The sequence below is a fragment of the Arachis ipaensis genome, chromosome B6, assembly GCF_059453495.1.
Source record: "Arachis ipaensis isolate K30076 ecotype BB chromosome B6, ASM5945349v1, whole genome shotgun sequence".
NCBI lineage: Eukaryota > Viridiplantae > Streptophyta > Magnoliopsida > Fabales > Fabaceae > Arachis > Arachis ipaensis.
This window is the reverse complement of record NC_142441.1, coordinates 10,233,926-10,249,703: the sequence shown is the minus strand read 5'-3', so window position 1 is coordinate 10,249,703 and position 15,778 is coordinate 10,233,926. Positions and strand designations below refer to the sequence as shown.

At 33.6% G+C, this 15,778-nt stretch overlaps 1 protein-coding gene across 1 annotated transcript; it reads right to left on the bottom strand.

Annotated features, from left to right (window-relative positions):
- Positions 1-1,963: 1,963 nt before the first annotated feature.
- Positions 1,964-14,174, bottom strand: LOC107646066 (Carbohydrate-binding-like fold). Its single transcript, XM_088491471.1, has 27 exons — positions 13,771-14,174; positions 13,595-13,660; positions 13,394-13,480; positions 13,250-13,306; positions 13,006-13,070; positions 12,697-12,866; positions 12,126-12,187; positions 11,895-11,978; positions 11,438-11,597; positions 10,892-11,007; positions 10,070-10,198; positions 9,928-9,999; positions 9,654-9,749; positions 9,199-9,276; positions 7,916-8,035; positions 7,265-7,441; positions 6,855-7,058; positions 6,659-6,772; positions 6,319-6,560; positions 5,455-5,500; positions 5,122-5,370; positions 4,079-4,309; positions 3,519-3,610; positions 3,177-3,405; positions 2,740-3,093; positions 2,564-2,637; positions 1,964-2,463 (listed from the first exon to the last, which is right to left on the bottom strand). The coding sequence occupies exons 1-27, from the start codon at positions 13,870-13,872 to the stop codon at positions 2,358-2,360; spliced, it is 3,582 nt and encodes a 1,193-aa protein (XP_088347597.1). The 5' UTR covers positions 13,873-14,174; the 3' UTR covers positions 1,964-2,357.
- Between the last annotated feature and the right edge of the window lie 1,604 nt (positions 14,175-15,778).

The following is a 15,778-nucleotide window of genomic DNA, read 5'->3' as shown; positions in this document are numbered from 1 at the left end:
TGGGATTTGATTTGATGAGCAACGGTATTTATAGTAGAGAGGTTCCAATGGAAGGTAATGATGTAGTGACTGGCACTTAGGTCCCGAGAATTTTCTACTAGCTTTGTTTTACGTATAGCTGATTATCCATTGGCCCCAGCTGCAACCTGTAATTGCACTTGAAATCTCGACCACAGTTAGTGCCTCTGCCGCCATGATTTTATATACACTAAAATATACGTGTCGTTACACCTTCAATTTATGTAGAATTTGGCTGTCACATTTACTTGCAGGCAAGTTTGTAACTCCGATCCTAAGCACTACATGTAATTCTCCATTAACTTGCCCAATAAAGCGTGTTACGTGCCCTTAATACACGCTATGCTATTGACACATCGTAACACTATCCCTCAATTATGGCAAGTTCGTCAACGCATGCATATACTTTCACATACACTTCGCCACACTTCGCACATCTGGTTATCAATGCAATGTTGTGTGTGCTTCAGTGACAGTGAATTGCAACGTAAAGGGTCAAGTCATGCTCTTTGTAGTTAGTGGGGTGTGTTTAAATGTGAAAGCACCAACGAATACATTACCCAAAATAAGCACTTAGTTTATTCTATGCATGACGAGCTTTATTAAAAGAGCAAGCTTGCCTTTCACTTCATTTGCAAGTTCCGAATGCTACTCACAATTAAAATTGACAATGAAGGATAAAAATATAATATTAATTGATTAAACCCTACATTTCATATCAGAGACCAACAAAATGTATGTAAAATGTGACAACGTTGGGAAGTATTCCTTCTCTTAATCATCTCTTGAAGCAACATCTCACGGCAGTTTTTATAAGGGAAAAGAGAACTGTTAGTCCGCAAAACCAAACGAAAGTTAAACCTTATCATGGCTGAATTTCTGATGCATAATGAGAAAAAAGGTAAAAATTTAAATCAGCTAATAATCAACCAATATTTTCTCTTTTTTAACATTTTCCCCCTCCTTTAACCTTTATTCACCCACTACTTTGTTGATTAAAAAAAAAATTGACTTCCTAAAAGAATCACAAAGAAAATAAGAAAAAGGGAGTGAGCTGTGCTTATCTTATTTTAATTGAGTCATAGCTTAAGAACTAATATAAAAGTAAGTTTTAGCTTGTATGTATTTAAACAAGGGGAGTGTTATTAGGTAAACAACGAGCATTTTGAACAACATGAATAACCATCAATTAAATAAAAATATATTACACCCTAATTTAATACTACTAATTAAATTACTCTTTTAATCTTATTAATTCACATTGTTCACGTATTGTTTAAAAATGTTGTTAGTTACCTATACTTTTCTTTTAACAAGCATCATCATATAATACCGGAAAAAAATTACAATATTTTTAAAATAAACTATATTAGATATACACAAAAATTAACTACTAAAATTAGTCATTACATATTTATATATAAATATATATTGTTTAATTCATTTTTCACATATTCTTTATATTCTAATATATATTTTATTTATATTCTAATATATATTTTATATTAATAGTTAATTTGATAACTAATTTTAACGTATAAATAATATTTTTATTTTAAAATTTAATAAAAATTGAATAAGCTTAGCTTAACCTCAAAATTTACAATTATATTAAATGTATATAAAAAATTAACTACTAAATCAATTATTCATATAAAATACATATTAAAATATAAAATATATATTTCTAAATAAATTAAAAATCTCTATTAGTTAAAATTCCCTTATATACTATAAAAACTATATCCTTAATAGATTTGCAGCTTGTAATAAATTTTTGTGATCATATATATTTGTGTTATAAATTTTATAAAAAGCATTTCAAACTAATTTGTGTATAATACGATACCATATAAATTAAATGTTCACTCAAAAAGAAATTCAATGATATGACAGTAAAATCCTTGTTTCCAGCAGAAGAGCTCGATATAGATAGAAATCAATGTTAAACTAACTTGAATAATTTAATTTCCCATTAAATGCAGAAAATACATGATGCATGTAATGAGCAGCATCGATTCATTAGTAACAAAATTGGAAAACCTAATTCTTTGGTCAAAACGTTGAAGCATAACACCTTTGCCTTACTGCAAAAAAAAAATCCCAAGCAACAAATACATATGGCTTCTATATGCATTTGCTCCTTGAATGACAAGTTAGAAATAACGTACTACCATGTAACAAAAAATTAATAATTACATTCTTCTATTTCCCTGTTGCCTCTCCAGAATAATAAAAACAGACATCTCAACCTACCAGAGAACGTGAACGCAGAAAAACTAACTCTACCAAGTGCAGTTATAACTACCATGCATGCCATCTGCAGTAGGAAAGGGAATCTAATATGTCTTCTTCCGCATCGTTGTCTTCCTTGTGTCTTTTCTTGAAGTAGCAGTGAGTCCTGGTGTGGGTATATCTACAGTTGCTTGATACAGATCCTTCAATCTTCATAGACAATAAGGATAAGGAGATCAATAAAGATAAATCACCATAGAATCCAAGTCCAAAACTAGTTACCCAGTGAAAAAGAATACAGGAAACCTACCTTGGAATGCTGAGGAATAGTGCAATGAAAAATAATCCAGCTATAAGAGGGAATACTGGTGCGGGCGTCAGCTCCTGCATTGCAGAAGAGGAAAGAATGAAACAATAAGTGCCAAAGCAACAGAAGGTAAATGATGAATTTTTAAAAATAAGGAAAAGGTGGTGACAAGAGGAAACCTGCTTCATCTGATCGTCGATCTTGTATCTCAGTGGGCCTACATGGATTTGAGTATCTTTCTCCAAATCTACCTCAATGATATCGGATTCAAATTTAAGGGAACCCAAAGGGAGGCCAGACCGGAGTTGCAGAAGGTGTCTGCCTTTAGATAAACCCTTCACTTGAAAGTAGTTAGAAATTGGTAGGGGGAAGACAGACTCTATCTTATTTGGGTCACTAGCTGACTTAATTTCTACCATCAGGTGTTTATGCAGTTCCTTCGTACCATTTCCTTCAACATGGCAACTAACAATTGTAATTTCTGGCTCCTCAAAAACTACGAAATCTAAACCCCCGATATCCTCAGTTCCAACCTGGAAACATCAACCAACAAGTTGGCATTATAGGATATTCACATTGACGGAAACGCCAAGAAAGATAGCTACAAATGACTAACCTTGACAGGAATAGAATTAGGAGATGCACGCTCTATGTTTGAACTGCCTAGAACATCCCTTTTAGCTACTTTAACAGCATAGACTGTATCAGGCAGTAGTCCTCTGAGACGGTAATTCCCAGAAGAATCTGTCACAGCTTCCTCGAAATAACCTTTTGACTCTGCCCGAGCTTCAACTGACACTCCTCCTTTGGGCTGGCCAGACAACAGTGTGACGAAGCCAGTAGCACTGCAGGAGTGGATATAACTCAGCATCTTCCAGAATAGAAGTATGCCCAAATTGGAAAGTGAAAAGAATGGGAATAGAAGGAAAGTTTATAGGGTGAAATAATGCATTCAAACCTGTAAGCTACACGAGTCGCCTGAAAAACAACTTCTTTAAATTCCCCTCCTCCAAGCTCTATTGCCTGTGCTGAAGGTGAGAAAGCATACTCCTAGGAAATGTGATTAAACAAAGCTGAATAAGGCAGTTGATCACTACACAGAGACGAGCACCCAAAAATTCTCAATAATCATAAACTTTTTACGAAAGTCCTTATATTTTACAAACACAAGGATGCCAGAAAACAGCAACAACTTAGTACAAGCCTAGAGATACAACTTATTGAGCTGCACAAGAACACATGAAGATGCTCTACAAGAAAGCAACACAACATGGCTGAAAACAATCTTCAGCTATCCATTTCTTTTTCTCATTTTGTTTCTTTGGTCAAGCATAATCAGGCTCCTACTCCCTTTTGGAAGGTTAGAGATGATTTTGATCGTGAACGAAACAAATTACATTGTTAATTGCAAGTGCAGAAGCACATGAACCAGAACATACTGATAGCAAAGTCATGTAATCAAGTATAACAGAATGGCAGTAAAATGAAATGCCATAAGAGTTATGTTCAGAGAAGTACCTTCAAAACAGGACGCAAATAGAATGTTCCAGGAAACAAATTATCAAACAGGAATGACCCTCCATCACCAGATACCGAGTTGTTTCTATAACCATTGTCACCACTCAAAGATAGCAGAACAGAAGGAATGGGTTCTCTAACATCATCTTTGTGATGTATACGCACTGAAATTTGACTAAGCTTCTGACAACTAAAGGAATAAGGTCCAACTTGTTTTAAATGATAGCCAGGCTGCATATTAAAAAAAAAAAAAAAAAAAAAAAAAAAAAAAAAAAAAAAACTAAGCCTTTTCCCAGGAATAAATGTAAGAAAACATAATGGCAATAATGGGAAAAACAAAATATAACAACATGCCTTGTACATTTAGTGCAAAGTATAACAATAAGTATTAATAAAAGGGAAGCTGATTGGTATTAATATAATAAGAAAATTGTACAGTACAAATTATGATATGAAAATGTTTATTTATGTGATTTTCCTCCATTTTTGAGCACACACCATGCTTTCAGATGAAATTGGAAACTATTGACAATCTGTTTGGGCAAGAACGAGAACTATCAACACAAACATCATGGAAATGCATAGAAACAGCCAACACCACTTAAAATGGTGAAAACTCAGGTGAAGTCGACTTCACGTGAAGTTGATACCTGAGAGCCGTTGGATGAAAATTTAGTCAAATCAGTCAAATCATCTAACGGCTCTCAGGTATCAACTTCACGTGAAGTCGACTTCACCTGAGTTTCCACCATATTATTTCTAATTTGACCGTTATTGTAGGTAGTTTGACATAGCTTTGGTGTTGTAGTATAAATTTCATATTTGGCTTCTATTTGGCCTAAAGCTCATGATTTTTTTGGAGGGATTTCCGTAGCAAATATGTTGAGAGATTGGAAACCTTAAATTTATTGATAAATTATCTTTTGTTGTAAAAAAAAAAAAAAAATCCCTTTTACTCTCTCCTTTCTTTTTTATTTTATTCTTTTGAATTCTTCATGTATATATCCTGAAAAAAGGTATAATAATGATAATAATATAACTACCTTTGAGGCTTCAACATTGTAACCAACATCATCATACAGAGGACCTGCCACAAAGTTGCCATCAGCCCCAGTTGATGTTTCAAGTACTATTTCACCACTTTTAAGTGCAGTAATGCTACTATCTCCAGCTGCAACAAGCCTGATATGGACTCCAGAAAGAGGAGGAGAAACTGATCCTTCAATATATACTCCCGGTCGAGAAGAAAATGTAGGAATATAAGTTTGACAATTATCATCTGCCACTGATATCTGAGGAAATGGAATTTTCAAATGAAAATTTTAGTGATTGTCCCAAGGAATGGTGTTTACACATATTTATCTTTTAATACTTACATGATGCTCTCTAGGGTAAAACAGAAGTTTTTTCTCCCCATCATTCCTGTAAACAAACCAAAAGAATAAGTCAACAATACAAATTTGGCACATGCAGTCAACTTTGTTTGACCTCAAGACTGAGGAGGGGAAGGAATGAAGAAAGGGAATAACTAGTTACAACATCAGCAGATGCAGTCGAGCATACATCATGTGGGGTTGGCTGCATAAATCAAACTAGACCAATAGACCATCCTATCTTATCATAACTCATGTCTATAGATAAGGTGTTTAGATTAAAGTCATTCTTATTGGTTTCATATATTCTTGATAAATTTCGACCTCTAGATTAATGAGGTGTTCTCCATCCGATCACCTCTTATCGCAGGGTTTTCTCTAAGTATTCTCTAAGTATTCTCTTCATGTATTCAAATAACCTAAGGTAAGCCTTTACCATCTTCTTCAATGCATGTATTGCTTAATGCAATATATCGTGCATATATTGCTAGTTCTATCTTATCTAGTGTTCTCACTTATATAATGAAGCATTCTAATCTCCACGACATTGCCTTATAAGGTTTTTACTGTCAACATTCGATAACATAGGAGCACAAATGGAAAGTATTCAATCCCATAAGACCTTAATGTTGTATGGAATTGAAGGATGTAAATGTCAAACTGCAATTTCATGAACTCATTTATTAAAGGCTGTATGCAGTCCGTCCTCTCTCAATAAATAGACAGATGTCATGAGATAGTTAGAATCTCTAGTGTGTATTCACACAAATAATCTTGTTTTGATCCTACCTCTTTCTATTGAAAGCCTTCTAACTAAAATAGATATTTAATCAAATACCATTTGAACAACCAACCAGAAAGTTGTACCTTGAGTCCCGAGGAATAAAGGTAAGCTTTTCTCCAAGATTGGCCCAAACAGAGTACTCGTAGATAGCAGTATTTGTTTGATCTTTTTCATGGGATTTAAGTTTGGCTGTAGCAGAATCAACACCACCAGCTCCACCATTTTTAATGTCCACAACTATGTTCTTGGGTAATGAATCAAGTGAGCTGGGCTGCACATTTATTTGTCCTTTAAGAAGATACTTCTCTCCTTTTAGATGGACAGGCTACAAAAAATTAATTCAAACACATTGGAATAAAATACCACAAAGAAACAATCCACATCAATCAACCAAAAATATAGCTGTGTCTGAGTTGTCCATACCGACAGAACAGATGTATCAATTTTCACAGATGAGCTCCCAAAGAAGACACACGAGTCTACATATTTAAATTCATGTACTCCTGGATATTCTACACATATATTCTGGGAACCTTTCTGCAAAGAATAGAAAATGAACTTTGTGAAGCTGCAATTTCATGACATAACTAATATGGACTATAATTGTCAGACACTGTACCTTGATCTTCAAATTCACATTTGACCCATCGGGTTGAGTCAAGTAACCATCAACATTATGAGTTGAGATAATATTGACCCAGTAGCCTTTCTGAACAAATGTAATTCCTTCTAAGTCCTCGGCTCCAAGATTTACATCAATGAAGCTCTGCTCCCAGCACCAATCATCCTTTGAAGTCACTGCTTCAGGAGAACTATGTTTGACCTAAAACAACAATTATCAAACAGCAAGAGACGGGGGGTAACACCACATGAATCAGAACAGTTCAACAAACAACTTATGTTGAAACCAAAGTAGAAAATTATTTGAAAAGATAAGTCTTCATGCAATAGAATTTTAAAAGCCAATAAGAATGCTAATTGGGTTAGATAAAATACACAAGTAAAATGGAAATGTAAAAGAGGACAAACCTCAAGCCTATACTTTCCAGGAATAACATCTGAAAACAGAAATTCACTACTCTCGGTGGTCAATTTAATTGTCTTTCTATCTTCATTATGTTTGTCAACCTTTCTGACAAGAGTAACAGATACGGATGGACCACATTTCTCCTTGCAGGATACAGCACCGCGAATATTGACCAGAGCCTACAATCATCCAGCAACAAATCAGAATAAAACATGTTTATCAGGAAAAGGAAAAAAAATGATATTATACTGAATCAGGGCCTAAATCACGGTCCCTGTGAGAAGAAGGAAAAAGGATTCTCAAAGGAAAAGAAAAAAATTTTAAGGAATCAAATAAAAGTCAACAATATAGGGAATTATATTGACATTTGTAATGCATTCAAAATCACAACATTCTATTTTCCCTTATAAGCAGTGGGCCTTTGGCTCAGAATAACCACACAAATATTAGTTATATAATCCCATGAGTAACACAACCAGATGATGGATGATTCATGCTTAAGTATGTTGACAAAGGACTAATTTATAGATTTTGAGCATCAGATTGCAGTATGCAATTAATAGAATAGAGATTATAAAATAAAAAATAAATTAAAAAAAAAAGAACTAACAAGTTCGTAAGACACCCTATAGTTAGTATCTACGAAAAATTACCTGTGAAAATTCTACATTTAACAATGGACTTTTGACCACAACATCAATATATGACGGCATAAACATGAGCCCAGGTGCATTCTCAGCAATAGCTGATAACCGATATTCACCAGGCACAACCTAAAAAATAAACAAACATGTTACATGTCAGTATTAAGGCTGGAAAAATAACAATTCAGCAAATACAATTAGGGAATCAGATATTTGACTACACGATGTAGGAATAATTCCGAGCAAATCACAGAAGAAAACTTCCTCTCACTCAGTCAGAGAAAATACCCAATAAATAAAGAAGCAGAAAAAATGATAGAGACAATGCAGAGGCTCTATGGATCTGATCCCTTCCCACCCACAGGCCCCAAGATTCGCAAGGGATTGCCTACCAGCCATTCCTCTTCTCTTCATTCTCTTTGCATTTATTCCCATTCACCTATAAATGAATTTTCCCCCTCGCTCATTTTCCATTAGTGTTGCCATTCTGTTATGCTATAGGTTAGCCTTGAAACTTCCCGTCTTACCCTTACCAGAAGTTGTGAGCAAATCCTTACCATACCCCATCTTTCTAACCTTCCTCAAACACACCCCTCAATACCAGCGGTCTATCAACGCTCTAAAAGCATAAATAAAGAAACAATAAAACAATTTTTATCACCTAGTTGATATTTTATAAGGTAAACATAATTTGGACACCTATTCACAGAACATTGTTGTTTAACAAACTGCAAGCACTGAAAATTAGCTGCTGTTTTTTAATTATTATTTTAACATTTGAACAATGTTTGATATAAGATTGCACTATCTAGCCAGAATCCCTTCAAAACTTATCACTTTTTATATTCTATTTGTTCAAACAAAGAACTATATAACAAATTAGAAGAACAAATAAAAAGTAGTAAGCTCAAGTCTGCAACCACAAATTCTCAGGTTTCTCTTATACATGGTTATTGCTTTCTGTCATCCCCTGTATAGCTCATTTAAAAAGATAGTTATCACAAATTGCATAGTCCTAAATTTCAGAAAATTCCTTATCAAAGCTTGTGACCACAGGATACAAAAATACAACAAATTGAGACATATCGAAGGCAACATGCTGCTTCCTAAACTAATTAACTGGCAATAAAACCTAAAACACTCAAACCATACTGTAGAAACTCTCATTTGCCATCCTAAGCCACTGCTTCCTTTCGCCTTTAGTTAAACATACCACATATCCATGATAACTTGAGGAACTCTACAAAGGGAGGGGGGAAATGACTAAACCATTGCTCTTTGAGCAAACATACCTCAAAGCAGAATCTTCCATTTCCATCTGTTTGCTTCTTTTGTGGTTTCACATTCTCGGGTCCATGAGTCAAAGCCACCTATTACAATTAACAAAAGATCAGCTTTCATTAATACAGGCTGAGTTAGGAGCTAGTTTCACTGTATTCTTGACTCTCTTTTCGCTCTTTCGTTTATTTATATTTTTAACCTTCAGGTTTCTTAGCACGCAAGTAATTCCAGTTCTTGAGCGTTGCGCTTTTCATTTTGCGATTTTGATTTACCCATTTTTCAAGACTCCTAGTTTATTATATCATTTTTATTAATATATGTATGTATTTTATTTTTAGAGGTCGTAGCGCCTCGCCACCTCTATTTTACATCCTAGGTGTGAAGCTCTGTGTGGTAGGGTGTTACATTGTGGTATCATTTAACATGCGAATATCACTGTAATAAATAAATGAGAGCAGAAGCATACCTTGGCTTTCGGACCACCACTAACTGACCTAACTAAGCCACAAAGGTCATATGAAATGGCATTAATGTCTTCTATTGAAGCCATATTTGGCAAAACCTGATCATGAAAGCAATCCTTAAGAAAAGTGCTATAATAGCAACGGTATTCATTACACAAAGTATCAATGCTAAATTTCATGCTTTTATCAACAATTGAGAATTTATTTATCATGTTACCACTAGAGCAATCTATTGAACTCAAATAAATCTAATATGATGTTAATGCTATAATTTACCATATAATTCTCCAACTTCCTGAATTTGTAATGCTCCTTTTTGGCTTCAATGGTATAATGCTTGGATGTCACCTAAGAAGTGCAAAAACATAGATAAGAGGAGGAAATACACACACACACACATAAGACTCTACTTTGATACCTGATCAAGCTTATAATATCCTTGATTATCCGTAATAGACCTTTCATGACCATCCACTATGATTTTAACACCCTCCACTCCCATTTCATTTCCATCAACCACACGGCCTCCAAGAGAAAACCCAGTTACCTGTATAATAATTGACATAAACAGATAATTGAAAAAACCAGAACACAAAAAACACTGAATAAAAATTCAAATACGCTCATTGTTACCACAAACTTGTGACAACATACTAAGTATTTTTATTTATTTATTTATTTATTGATAAAAGAAGAATTCATTAAGGTGAAGAGAAGGATAATACAAATTGGGGGATAAGGAACCCGTACACAAAAGCAAAAGCAAAAAACAAAGATTTATCTATAAAGCATAGCTTTCCAATCTATCAACATGACCAAGAGGGCAAGTCCCCTATGAAGATCACGAGCTTTACACCAACTAGATGCTAGGCGTCTAATTCTATCCCATAAAACATGCTTGTCAAAAAATCTGTCGTTGAAGTTGCATGCATTACACTCCAACCAAATAGTCCAAGTAGTCATATATATATTTGACACCTAGATGTTTAGCAATTCAAAATTTTCATTTGCAATTCTTTTCCAGTTTGGTTTCTCTTATATTTTTTCATATCTTCTCAGAGGCAATATGAACTTTTGAAACTGATAGCAAGCAAATTTTTTCATCAGCATTTTCAGTGATGCATCATTAAATAACTAGTTTTACCACACAGTGATAGACCTTTTGTTTACTTTTTGAATGCCAAAGAAAGAAACTAAAAAGATGGTATGTACATGCTACATTTTCATCTATATATTTTACCTGGAATTTCTGAGGCACCGTTACATGTTGATGCTTAACATTAACCGAGACGCTGGACGGTGAAACATCAAATACTGTATTTTCACCCTTATAGTAAGGTACAAGTTCATAACTTCCTGTAGATTAATAACAAGGGTGAGCACCCATTTAAGCAATAGGTTATAGTAGAAGGTGATAATAACAAGAAATTTTCATACAATACAAAATGACAAATAATCAATACAAGAAAAAGAAGAAAAAATTGAAGTGAAGTTTCATTCTATCATTACCCAAGAGAGAAAATGGCAACAGACAGGTGCATTGTGAAGTTTCCAAAAGCTTGAAAAACTAAGTTATATCTTTCCACATACATAATTATAGATTGTCATTGGTTCAAAAATTTAAATGCACAAACTAAAAAACATGATGGAAATAATACTGGGAAATGATATACGTGTGTCAGAAATTCTAAAGAGTGCTCCAACTAGAGCAGAAAAAAAATTAAAATCCACAATGGCACACACCAAAGGAGGAGAAAAGAGAATAAGCATTTAAAAAGCGAGTTACCACAAGGTACAGAATTGAATGTGAACTTTCCATCAGCATCTGACACAGCATGACAGAGAGCTACCCCTTCTCGTGGACCATTTGGAGAACCTTGTAAACATTCTATCTCAGAAACATCATCTGAATATAGGAAAACATGTACCCCTAATATTGGATTTCCCTGTAAAAGGAAGAACCAAAATAAAAGAAACCATTACAAGAGAAATGATTCAATTAAACCGTCAAGTAGAAAAAACAAAGCCACAACATTGGTTTGGAAGTTCAAGTTGATTGAGAGCTACCCTCAACTCACTCATAGATATATGTATAATTGAATATATGAAGCATTTGAGGTAATCAATAATTTAGTCTTGATTCTATATGTAACAGGCATTCTTCACTAAATTATCATATAGGATTAATAGCTCAAGTGATAATACAGAAATCAACATACATAAGTCCCTTTAGAAAACATTACCTGAGCAACAACAAAACCACTGATACTATAGCCAGGGACAAAGAACACATCATCAACTACACCATTTCCAAAGCCCAACTCCACCTGCAAGAAGCACATTATTAGAAACATTGCAAGCAGCATATCGAAGCTCATTAAATGCATTATGAAACTAAATTTAACACAGGGAAAGCATGGGTATTAACACAAATAACATGCCAAAATATAGCAACATAAAATAATGATTCAGACCTGGGTTGAACCTTTAACTTCAACTTTCATATTAGGACTTGAAGCTCGTAGTTCATATTTTCCTGCACATCAGATGTATTTCCCATATGTTGGAACCACAACTAGAAGGAGAATTGGAAATAATACAAATAATGACAGAAATGAATAGTTTTACGAACAAATCCTCTGGACCAATGATAATACCTTTAGAACACATTGGTACTATCACAGGATGTGCACAATGTATTTTTTATATCCAATCAGCTGAATTTCCATTTCAACTTATTCAATCTAAACATCCTGATTAGCATGCTATATGACTTAGGTCCCCCCCCCCCCCCCCTCTTCTCTCTTTTCTCTGGCCATTATCCTTATCTAACTCAATTCACAAATCTCAACCAATTAATCTTGTTTAACTACAGTAACATCATATTTTATGATGTCGAATCTCGGAATCAATTTTACCCAACCGTAAAATATCAAAAAAAATTTCATGACTTCTTTATAACTTTGTACAAAGAGTTCCCCCCCTACAAGATATTAGAATTTAAACACAAAGATCTCAGCATAAGTAAAGAAAAAACTTCCCTACCTGGAATTATATTTTTAAACAAGTAATTCCCTGATGGAGAAGTTAAGACAGCAGAGACAACATCCCCAGCAGGGGACAATAGCTCAACTTTTACATTTGAAGGACCACCATTTTTAACTGAACAGCTTCCTCCACCTACAGCTCCAACAACTCTACCAGATATAGTAAACCTACAGAACAGAAACTTATGCAGGTAATTTAAAAAGGCAGAGTATCATCAAGTTAAGAAAATAGAAACTTTAAACTTAAAAACAAAAATTAAGAAAAGAAAAAGAAAAAGAGTGAATGAAAAATAGAACAATAACCCACCCTGTGAAATGAAAATTGATATCTTCATTACCATTACAACCTTTATCATCAACCACCACTGGAACCTACAGGGATGGGGGGAAACAGAGTGACATAGACCACAAGCATGCATCAAATATTAATTTTATCAAGATTCAGAAAATATAATAGATAAACATATCATGCATACAGATGAAGCATTAAAAAGAAAATAAACAAACAGATCCCCATAAGAAAATTCCATAATAAGCAAGAAATAACTAACCTTCTCTGGATCCCATGCCCATCCTTCAGGTCCATTAATTTTAATTACAAAGGAACCCTACAGTGAACACACTTGCATTGAGAAGAACAGACTAATGCATCGAATATATAAAGACTTTGAGCACGAAGATCATGCAAGTTTTACCTTGTCATAAACTGGAATAAAGTAGTATCCATTTGGAGCACACTGTGTTCTATCCTTTACAAGTCCATCCACTGTTTGAAGCTCAACCTATAACAAATATATATTGTTGAAACAACTAATATGCATAATTTTTATGTTTCCACTTCGTTTTAGGTTTGCAACATAGTCATTCAGTAAAAACCAAAGTTTACAAGCACTCACCGTGACATGAGAATAATCCAATTTGGAATCACTTTGCCTCCTCGATTTTACCAGCGATGAGCTCGCCTATAAGAAAACAAAATAACATTCAGCTGATATAAAGAAAAGCAGAGATTCAGATCCATGTATTGCATCTACAAGTAAAAAAAGAAGCAGAGGTAGATTGCTTTGTTTACCTCGACGAAGCCGCCGCAGCCATAGATGGAATCAGCAGAAGCAGCTGAAATAGAATGAAGTGCGATGAAGAACGATAAGCATAGGGCGAATCTGATCGACATATCGGATCTGAGATGAATTCAATCAAAACAGATCTCCACGATCATGTGATTTTTCTTTTTTAATCCTATCTTATTATAATACTAATAAACAGTGCTTGAATCAAAGTGTGAAGTGTTACTGTTAAGTGAAGATGGATGGAGGAGGGTTTATGGGTTTAGTAGGACGGAAGAATCACAGCAACAAGAACGGGCGGCTGCTAACTCTACCGCGCAGTAGCTGTGATTCTAATATTTTGTTTACTGGACTCGGCTATCAGTTTAGCCTTAAAGATTTCTTTTTCATTTTAATTTTATTTTTTACTGATATATCAATATCAGAGTTGTTTAATTATTGAAACATTTTTTTTTATTTTGATTATTCCATATTTTTTATTTTCAACTTAATTAATGTCACATATATTTAAAAGCCAAAATAATACAATATGACCTAAATATTGGATTTTTTCAAATAAATAAAATAAATATTAAAATTACTGTGAGATACGTAATTTGTGAAATTTTTACCTGTTTTCATTTTTATCCTTATCTCGTTTACCATGTAAATGAATAAGACTTAGTTTGGTAAAATTTTTATTTTTCAGAAGTAGCTTATAAAAGTTAACTTTTAAAAGATGACTTTTTAAAGTGGAAAAACTATCAAAAGTACCTATGAAGTTTATGAACGCTGACAAAAGTACTCATAAACTAAGGAAATTAATGATGTATCCACGAAAGATGGATTCTATATGACAAAAGTATCCAAACCCTAATTTTTTGTTAATTTTTTAATAAAATTTTCAAACTATCCCACCATCAACCTCAACTCACTTTTTCAATCTTCTATAACTCAACATGCACCTTTAAAACCCTTACTATGGATTCCAAAATTACTCATACAACAGACGAAATGAACCTTTATGGTGTGAGTTTTGGATAGTAATGCAACAGAGGATTGCACGCCGAGATTAACAAAAGAATCAATCAATACCGATGAAGAGAAAGAATCATAAAGGAACAATTTTTAATCGTTTTAGTTGTTTTCTCCTTTTTTTTTTTTTTTAATTGGGGACTTTCTTTGTGTGAAAACATGTGGTGAAAAAAATGGAAAAGAACTTACCATACTAAATTTATTTGTTAGGAACCGGTCGAAGTCCTCTACCACCACCACCACCATTGATTGTCTATTATAGAAGTAGTTTTGGACTCCATGACAAAGGTTTTAAAGGTGCATGTTAGGTTATGCAAGGTTGTAAAGTGAGTTGAGATTGAGAGTGGAGGTAGTTTGAGAATTTTATTAAAAAATAAACAAAAAATTAGGGTTTGGATACTTTTGTCATACGAAACCCATCTTCCATGGGTACATCGTTAATTTCCTTAGTTTATGGGTACTTTTGTCAGCGTTCGTAAACTTCATGGGTACTTTTAGTAGTTTTTCCTTTTAAAGTTGTAGCATTTATATTTGGTAAATCAAATCAAAAATAACTTTTAATAAATACAAGCAACATTATAAGGAACTTGAGCTTTTAAAAAGCACAAACACCTCTTCAAAAAGCTTTACCAAACCAAGTCTAAGGCTTAGTTTGGTAAAGCTTTTACTTTTTAAAAATAGCTTATAAAAGCTAACTTTTAAAAGATGGCTTTTTAAAAGTTGTAGCATTTATGTTTGGTAAATTAAATTAAAAATTGCTTTTAATAAATACAAGCAACAATAACTGCATTTGGTAAAATAGCTTTTAAAATTTAAAAATACTATAATAGACATAAATGCAAGTATTAAATTTAAAAATTAGTTAACATGTGAGGTTATATTAGACTTTTAAATTTTGAAAAGCACAAGCTAACTTTGAAAAGCTCTATCTTAGGTGCTTTCAAAAGTACCTCGATCTTTTAAAAGCTGCAAGCACAAGCACATGATCTTTTTTATTTA

What these genes read in the sequence shown, in the direction of transcription:
- LOC107646066 (XM_088491471.1), bottom strand. Translation starts at nt 13,872, where the DNA reads ATGTCGATCAGATTCGCCCTATGCTTATCGTTCTTCATCGCACTTCAT. An exon ending in AAGTTAAAGGTTCAACCCAG is followed by an intron (nt 11,979 to 12,125) that starts GTCTGAATCATT and finishes TGCTTCTTGCAG; the next exon opens with GTGGAGTTGGGCTTTGGAAA. An exon ending in CTAATTCTATTCCTGTCAAG is followed by an intron (nt 3,094 to 3,176) that starts GTTAGTCATTTG and finishes TGATGTTTCCAG; the next exon opens with GTTGGAACTGAGGATATCGG.